At 37.1% G+C, this 8855-nt stretch overlaps 2 protein-coding genes across 2 annotated transcripts in view; both read left to right on the top strand.

The window, feature by feature from the left end:
* The window catches only part of LOC107085943 (chromosome unknown open reading frame, human C2orf72), an 8421-nt gene extending 5624 nt beyond the window's left edge, over positions 1-2797 (top strand). Inside the window, exon 3 of the mRNA XM_015376638.1 lies at positions 2102-2797. Within this exon, the coding sequence (XP_015232124.1) occupies positions 2102-2148 (47 nt within the window). The 3' untranslated portion in view covers positions 2149-2797. The remainder of the gene's footprint in view (positions 1-2101) is intronic.
* A 1843-nt stretch (positions 2798-4640) lies between these two features.
* The window catches only part of psmd1 (proteasome 26S subunit, non-ATPase 1), a 44893-nt gene continuing 40678 nt past the window's right edge, over positions 4641-8855 (top strand). Inside the window, exons 1-13 of the mRNA XM_015376668.1 lie at positions 4641-4804; positions 5488-5531; positions 5682-5755; positions 5890-6059; positions 6210-6418; positions 6632-6775; positions 7105-7331; positions 7445-7505; positions 7586-7714; positions 7830-7918; positions 8005-8083; positions 8179-8352; positions 8472-8583. Coding sequence (XP_015232154.1) covers positions 4789-4804; positions 5488-5531; positions 5682-5755; positions 5890-6059; positions 6210-6418; positions 6632-6775; positions 7105-7331; positions 7445-7505; positions 7586-7714; positions 7830-7918; positions 8005-8083; positions 8179-8352; positions 8472-8583 — 1528 coding nt within the window. The 5' untranslated portion in view covers positions 4641-4788. The remainder of the gene's footprint in view (positions 4805-5487; positions 5532-5681; positions 5756-5889; positions 6060-6209; positions 6419-6631; positions 6776-7104; positions 7332-7444; positions 7506-7585; positions 7715-7829; positions 7919-8004; positions 8084-8178; positions 8353-8471; positions 8584-8855) is intronic.

Raw genomic sequence — 8855 nt, 5'->3', positions numbered from 1 at the left:
TAAGAAATTTTACACTTAAAAAAACTTTCAAAAGATTTTATTATACACACCAACCATTAATCATTTCAAGGGAACTTAAAAGGGGAAAAAAAGAAAAACAGTTGCAAAAAAAAAAAAATCACAGATTTTATTACAAACTGTAGTTCTGCACTCCACCAGTAGATGGTGACATGTTCACATGAAGCCTCATGAACTGTGGGGATCGTTGAAGCTATTTGGCCAAATGGTTCAATGCCTCATGAGGCTTCATCTCACCATCACTAATAAGGAGGAAGGCACAGAGAGAAGGAGTTTGAGCATGTTAGACTGTGTTTGACAAGGACCCAGCAAAGGGGAACTGAAGAGAGAGGGCTTTTTAAAGGAGACTGAGACAAAGAGGGGGCTAATGAGGAAACTGGGAGCAGGTGTGCAAAGAACAAGAGAGGGAAAGAGCTATGGAAGAAGGAAAACATAAGAGGGCAGCAGAGAGCAACAAATAGAAACCTGGAAGACTGGAAATAACAACAAAATGATAATCAAATAACTAGGACTATAAAACATAAAGAAAAGAAAACTAAACACTAGAAAACAAGGAGTAAAGTAAGATTGAATACTCAAAAGAAAAACATAACAGAAACAGAAACCTGACAGCCTTCAGAATTGCCCTGTTTTGCTCCATTCATCTCTCCAAAAACTCTGATTTACTCTCACGTCCCACATGTGGAAATGCATCTCCACAGCATAATGCTACAACTACTACTACAATTGGCTTTTACTACAATGTGGCTTTTAGTGGCAGTGGGAACAGCTCACTGACACGTGTCTACCCGGGTCAAACGACTCGGCAAGTGACCTGTGTTAAAATCGCCTAGCCTCTGATCGGCATGCTGTCCAACAACAGAGCCAGGTTGACCCACTAAATAACATGATACCATTGAACGCAACATACGGACGTCAACATACCGCGCCAGCCACATCTGATTTAACAAGCCGAAACAACTCTGTTTACATTTGATAAAAATGGAGTGTGATAAGAGAGAGTTCTGAAAAATAATAGAGCAAAAAAAATAAAGCTCACTGACTACTCCCTGGCTTCCCTACATGGTGCTCTCCATTGTTTACTTTCCTGATTTCTGTCACACTGGTGACATCATCACCAACGCTAACCCAGCGTAATGGTGTCACCAAACACGCAGCGACGGAGGGACAGAGGCGATGCAGCTTGTCAGCTAGTGGTTAGACCCGGCTTTTTCAGTCAGTGGGAAGGGAGCCAAAGGCCGATTCTTAGCAGGTCGACCCATCTTTGAAAAACAGGAGATGCTGCAATTAGCTGATTTATATAGCAGCCCCAGCTATACCTTTGAAAACGAAAATTATACATTTTGTTTTTTTGCTACAAACATTATTTTGCATGGCTAATGGCAATCTGAAAAACACTACATGCCGTCCTATTTTTCACTACGCTTTTGTTTTTGCCAGTTCTGCATGAATCACAGATTTTTTTAAATCTTCATAACTGAGTTGTTTTTGCTGCTCCCCAAAGTGATCATGATCCTCTTGGCTGCTTCTCAACCTCCTTATCATCCCTGTCAGCGTAGTCGGGTGGTCTTATCTTGAGAGATTTTTATTTGGGGTTTTTCCTGCTAATAGATAAAACAGAGATGTTGAAATATTGTTTCACAAACTAAACTTACTTTAAATCTCTCCATTAATTTTTCTACGGGTATCAGGGTAAAGCAACATAAGTTAATTCTTCATTTTCAACATATTTATGTGAAAAAGGGAAATTAGACCATTAGACCACAATGTTACAGATGAAAAACAGTTCAATCGCGTTGGAATAATAAATACCTTTGCAGGGCCCAGTATAACCATAACATCATATGGGTGTTAAATACTTCTGACAGAAGAAGAAAATGTGAAAATGTGATGCGTTTTATTTTGTTTATTTTTAACTCAGTTGTTTCAAGCATGAAATGAAGCAGAATTAGGTCAAACAAATAGAAGGTACACCACAGTTGTTCAGTATGAACAATCACAACATAACTTTTAAAGGCACAATTGGTGACTTTTTATTGTTTGTCTAATAGCTAATCTTTTTTGGTTTAAATGAACATTTCAGGTGAAGATGGAAGCTTAGAGGAAGGACTCCCTCTGAGAGACCAGTGATGCAGGGACACATGACCAACTACAGACCTATCACTGTGGACGCTCATATCCTCTCTGTAGAAGTTAAAAGAACGTTATAAAGTGTAACAGGATTGTTATTATACGGTGCTGAAAACCTCACCTCGGAGCCATCCAGATTTCTGTCCTGAAAGCTGCTGCCTTACGCCATATTCCTAATACTTCAACCACAGAAACGTTTCTTGTACTGTTCTACTAACATCACTTCTACAGGGTATGAAGAAGGAGATCAACTGAAGTGTAATGCACAATTAAGTTTAGTGTCAGCTCTTATTTTACAGGCTTGTATCAAAATGAGCTTTCCTAATGAAGTATTTTCTTTATGCCAAACTTTTAAAAGTTAAATGATGTAGGATATATGTTTTATCATTGTTTTTTTTTTTGTTGCTATTTCCGATGTGTTACTGTGACCCAGAAGAGTGCTACCAGCTGTTAAAAAAATAACCCACAGATCTTTTTATAATGCTGTGAAGCAAGCAGATTTTGAGTATTTTCAAGCTCTTATTTTAGCATAATTTTGTGCCTTAGACAAGTGCTGTTGTAACCATTGTTAATCAAAGGCATATAAAACAACTGTTTAAATTTTTTAAAGTATTTATTTAGATTGTCAGTTTGATGGTCTGTATGAATAAACACACTTTAACATGAATCAATTCTATGTTGTCATTGTATTAAACTTAATATACATTATTGGACAGTATGTGGAAAACTAATTGACCCCTTTATAAATCATGAATTAAGGTTGATTAAACTACAACTTTTAGAAAGCAGAGTTTGATTTCACAAGTCAAACCCTGGCCTGATTATTACCTACAGTAATATATAAATACAATACACAATTTAAAGGTATTGTGGAGGATTTCCGTGTCGCCGCTGTCAGGTAGTGACAGCCTATGGCGACAACAGGCCGCTGTGACAGCAAATCCTATAGTGCTTTACAAGAAGACCTCTCCGCGCAAAGCATTCTGGGATATATCTGCCTCTTATGAGGCCTTTTCTTCTCATACACTTCGTAGACACTTTTTCTCTTATGACCCTCGGCCATTTTCAAAGAACGGCGGTGAGAAATGTGCGCTTCAATGACTGAAAGCGTAGGTCCCCACCGATGTAGCCTGAAAGTGCGCATTCGCAGATAAATATACGTATCGGGACGAGACGTAGGATGGCCTTACGTAAACATATCACCGGAATGATTGACAATTAGGAGGACCACTTATTTAGAAGATCCACTCAGAAATAAAAGATGGCCCTCTATACCTTTAAGTATTAACTCTGATGCATGAAAAAAAAAAAAATCCATAATTTAAAAAATATGTAATAATTTTTATTCCCTTGATTTATGCCCTGTCCCTTTAATTCCCTCAGCAGACCCACAGTAAAACAATATAAAGTAAATTTCTCCACTATGAGATCAATAAAGTCAATCAATCAATAATAATCGGGTGTGAATAGAATTAGATTTTGACAATAAACTAGTATTTTCCTTGGTTTTTAATGGCAGCTGGCTGCCAACAAGTCTTGCATTACGGCCATCCTATTTATTCTATAATGATGTAATATTTCTTCAGTTCTTCTGATGAGAAGGGAAAAATCGTTCTTTTCACTACTTCATTATTTAACTGTGCAGCAATATCTTTAAATGTCAACTCCACAGTAAAACCCAAGCCTAAACTTAAAGATTCCCTTCAAATTCCATACCTACTGCACAGAATAAAAAGATTTTCAGTTAATTTTGTAGTTTTACACCTACTACACCATGCAGTGATTTCCCCATCTTAAAAATTGGAGATAAGGGAGACACCAGCCTGTTTTTATTTTATCTATTACAACTTCATCCCTCCTATTCGCTCCTCTTTGTACGCTCACCAGTTCTATATACATTTTTCCCTTTTACCTCATTATCCAACTTTGTCTTCCATAACTTTTTACTTTATATCCAAAGTATAATCTTAGATTTAGATAGCGGTATCTGTAACGTGATATCTAAATTTTTAACAGCCTCCTTAGCCAACTTATCTGCTCTATTTTTTCCAATAATACTAACATGAACAAGAGTCCACAATACTATATTTTATTTTCTTCACATGTTTCATAATGAACAATTAGAATTTCATTCAGGATTCTCTAGAAATTATTAGTACTTTAAAAAATATCACTATAAATGATCGTTTTCTTATTCTACTATTTACTGTTATGTGGTCTTTTTTTCTTTTAAAACAAGCATGTGTGAAGGATACTTGTCAAACGAAATAGTTCGCCTTCGAAAAGGCCTTCCCATAAAAGGTTTGGACTGAGATGTAATAAAATACAAAAAACTTAAAATAAAAAAGTAAATATGAATGTTTTATTTTTAATGCTTTTTTGCGGTAATGAGGGTAAATTGTGCGCATATATTGAATCGTGTTGATTTATTTGTCGGCATTTATAATCAGGCGAAAGGGAGGCCCACTAACTCAAAGGTCCTTTACAAAGGGGGCTTGCGGTATTGTTAAGAGGAAAAACTTTAGCTGGCGGCGAGCCTCTGCACATACAAAAAACTCCATATCTTGTCCCTTGAACACTGTAAAAAGACCACTGTTTTTATCTTAATAGTGGAAACGATACATTATCAGCGAAGCAGCCATGATAACATCTGCCGGTGAGTCCCAAAAGAGGGTTTTATTTTTCTAGGTTTAACTTTAGCTAGCTGCCATTGAATTAGCTGAGTCACACAGTGCTAACAACCGGTGACAGAACACAAAATAAATACTAAGATGCAGTGTTTAGAAAGATTTAATCTTTACTGAGTACAACATTCAGAATTATGTCTAAAACTACTGTGATATGAAAAACCAAAACCGGAAAATCTGTCTGCTGTTCTGTTTCTGGCTCCAAATGGGGTTATGAACCGAATGTAATTTTCATTTTATTTTGATTCTTTGAAATATTATACATGATTTAGACTTGGTTCTCGGTTTAAACAACAAAAAAAAGAAGAAAGAAACCCAACTGTAAATCTGTCTTGTAATGGTCAATTAGTCCAGTTGCACTTCGTTTGGGTCAACATCTTGTGCAACCTAATGCGAATTTTTTTAAAACCCTGTGGCAAGTATTAAACAAGCTACATTCTTTTCTCTTTTAAGATTTAAGTTTGTCACAGGAGACAATATTTTGCTTCTTAGGCTGCATCTTTAAATTAAACATTTTGACTTTAAAATAAAAATAAGAGGAAGTTTCTATGAAGTCAGAGTTTCTGCCTATATTTATTTCTACATTTACAAAAGTGAAGCTGACTGTTATATTACTATTATATAACATTTTCTCTGTTTGTCTTTTACAAAGCTGGGATCATTTCCCTTCTTGATGAGGAAGAGCCTCAGCTTAAGGTAATTATTTACTTGCATTGTAATAGGCCAGGTGTCTTGGGATCATATAATGTTTCTATAATGTTATATTGCATATTTTAGAACATTTTTTTTTTTTCAGAATCGAGTAAATAAGAAAATATTAACATGTAACCAATGCTTTGTTTGTAGGAGTTTGCCCTGCATAAACTGGATTCCATAGTGAATGACTTCTGGGCTGAGATTTCAGGATCTGTAGATAAAATGTAGGTATCTGGTATAAAAACGGCAGTTTTATCAGATGTTAACTATCAGACATAACTTGTACAGAGAATTAAATATGCTCAATTCCAGTGCTTCGAGGTTCAGTTAGTTATAACTGTCCGTCTTGTATTTACAGTGAGGTCTTGTATGAGGATGAGTCTTTTCGGAGCAGAGAATTTGCTGCCTTGGTGGCCTCAAAGGTTTTCTACCATCTTGGGGCCTTTGAAGAATCTCTGAATTATGCTCTTGGAGCTGGGGATCTCTTCAGTGTCACAGATGACTCTGAATATGTGGAAACCATCATCGGTGAGTGATGATATAAGACATAATGAGGCAACTGGAGAGGATCACTGTCACTTCACATTTTATTGTTTACTGCTCATTGTTTCTCTGATGGAAAAGAACTGATTCATATCAAGCAAAATTAACTGAGGTATCCCAACTTTCCGTGTTCAGCCAAGTGCATTGATCACTACACCAAGCTGCGGGTGGAGAATGCTGAGTTATCAGAGGACGAGGAGAAGAAGAGCATTGACCCTCGACTCGAGGGCATCGTCAACAAGATGTTTCTGCGTTGCTTAGATGATCACAAGTACAAACAGGCTATTGGCATCGCGTTGGAGACCAGGCGCCTTGACATTTTTGAGAAGACCATTCTTGAATCGGTCAGTGTCTCCTGTTATGCACTAAAGTTATTATTGCAAACATTTGCAAATATATTGTGTTTTCAGTTAAAGGTCTTAGTTATTCGTCAGATTTGTTTAGAAAACATTGGTAGGTTTTATTGAGCCTTTTTTCCTTTTGTATTTAGATAAAGTTTTTTTCTTAGTTTAAATTGGTTGGTAATTCATGTTAATTATTTGGGTTCTCCTTTACAGAATGATGTGAGTGGCCATCTGGCTTACAGCCTGAAGGTCTGCATGTCCCTAATGCAGAACAAGAAGTTCCGTAACGAGGTCTTACGGGTGCTGGTCAAATTGTACATGAACCTGGAGAAGCCAGATTTCATCAATGTTTGTCAGGTAATTGCTGTAAAACTGACCTTGAAAATGCATCTTAATGTGCTTTTTATCTTATTTTCTCTCATGAAATCCTGGTTTTATTCCTGTTAGCATTGTTACCAGAAATAATTTTTAACAAATCTGTTGCCTCCACAGCAGAATTTATATTTTGTTTAATTTGAAGTCGTATTGTTAACGGATGTGATTATGACTTTGCAGTTTTAAAGAAACAAACTTGAAAAATACTTTGTAATCTATATTTGATGTCAATTTTGGGTCTCTAAAGATTTCTTAACCTCATTAACTTATGTGTCTCATGTTTGCTTTCTTTCTTTACATCTCAATTATAGTGCCTGATTTTTCTGGATGACCCTCAAGCCGTTAGCGACATCCTGGAGAAACTTGTGAAAGACGACAACCTACTAATGGCATACCAGATCTGCTTTGACCTCTATGAAAGTGCCAGCCAACAGTTTCTATCTTCAGTCATTCAGAACCTGCACACTGTAGGGACGCCCATCCCTGCCGTGCCTGGATCCACAAACACAGGCACCGTTCCCACAGCAGACAAGGACAGGTACGAATAAGATTCACTATTCCCTGCCAGTCTGGCCAGCCAATCGTAAAACCACAACACTAACTTAATGTTATTCTGTCCTCTAATCTAAATGTTTATTGATGAATATTCAGTGAAGCAATGGAGACTGATGAAAAGGCTGGAAGCTCACCAGCTGGAAAGGCTGCAGAAACCGTGAGTACTTTAGGTTGGGGTTTTTTTTTTGTGTGAGTACTGAGACACTTTTCTTCATGTTTTTGGTTTGCTTTTTGTAGAAGGAAGAACCCAAAGACCAGAACGCTAAAATGATCAAAATCCTCAGTGGGGAGATGACCATAGAGCTACACCTGCAGTTTCTCATCCGAAACAACAACACAGACCTGATGATTCTGAAAAACACAAAGGTAGTAAATATTGGGACTGAGAGAAAATGCAGGATGCATGTTGTTAGGAACTTGTTAAGTGGTTTGTTGAATTGTTCAAAGCGTACTAATGTTGTTTGATTCTTTCCTGCTTCAGGACGCAGTTCGAAACTCGGTGTGTCACACAGCCACAGTAATAGCCAACTCCTTTATGCACACGGGAACAACAAGTGACCAGTTTCTCAGGTAAAGAAAACAACAAAAGCAGAAAAAGATTATCTCTCGAGCACAGATAATTTTGAACAAATTGAGTTATTTTCTTTGGCTTGTAGAGAAAACCTGGAGTGGTTAGCAAGAGCCACAAACTGGGCAAAGTTTACAGCCACCGCAAGTCTGGGTGTCATTCATAAGGTAGGATTTTATCACTGAAAACTAAAATTGGAGCTATTACTTATATAAACTGTTTTTTTTTTTTTTATATTTGTAATTTTATTTTTTAATTTTAGGGTCATGAGAAAGAGGCACTCCAGTTAATGGCAACCTATTTGCCCAAAGACACCTCCCCAGGCTCTGCCTACCAGGAAGGAGGAGGCCTGTATGCTCTGGGCCTGATCCATGCAAATCATGGCGGGGACATCATCGACTATCTGCTGGGTCAGCTCAAGAATGCTAGCAACGATGTACGTTTTTTTTTCTTTCTAGATTTTTCAGGCTTTGTGTCCAAACTATAGTATGATTTCTTAATCAAAAACTTCTTTTTAAAATTTTTATTGCCTGCCTTTATGTCTTTGATTTGTAGATTGTTCGTCATGGCGGAGCCCTTGGACTTGGGTTAGCTGCTCTTGGCACAGCCAGACAGGATGTGTATGACCTGCTGAAGTCCAACCTTTACCAAGATGATGCCGTCACTGGTAAGCTTCTAGAATCCCCAAACTCTGCAGTAGGAATCTAGTTTTTTCTTGTTACCTCTTTCATACATGGGTGAATGCATTCTTCATGTGGGTGACTTTGTGAATTTAGATTAGGACTGCAACTAACGATTATTTTAAAAATCGATGAATCGGCCGATTATTTTTTCGATTAATCGATGAATCGGACAAAAAAAATTTTTTAGATTAACCTCTTTATTCCAAAATAAACATTTTAGACAGAACAAACAAGCACACAAGTACAGGTTGCTCAT

This window comes from Cyprinodon variegatus, unplaced genomic scaffold (genome assembly GCF_000732505.1).
Source record: "Cyprinodon variegatus isolate N-32 unplaced genomic scaffold, C_variegatus-1.0 Scaffold138, whole genome shotgun sequence".
In the NCBI taxonomy this organism is placed as follows: domain Eukaryota; kingdom Metazoa; phylum Chordata; class Actinopteri; order Cyprinodontiformes; family Cyprinodontidae; genus Cyprinodon; species Cyprinodon variegatus.
The sequence above is the reverse complement of the archived record's forward strand: the minus strand, read 5'-3'. Positions and strand labels throughout refer to the sequence as shown.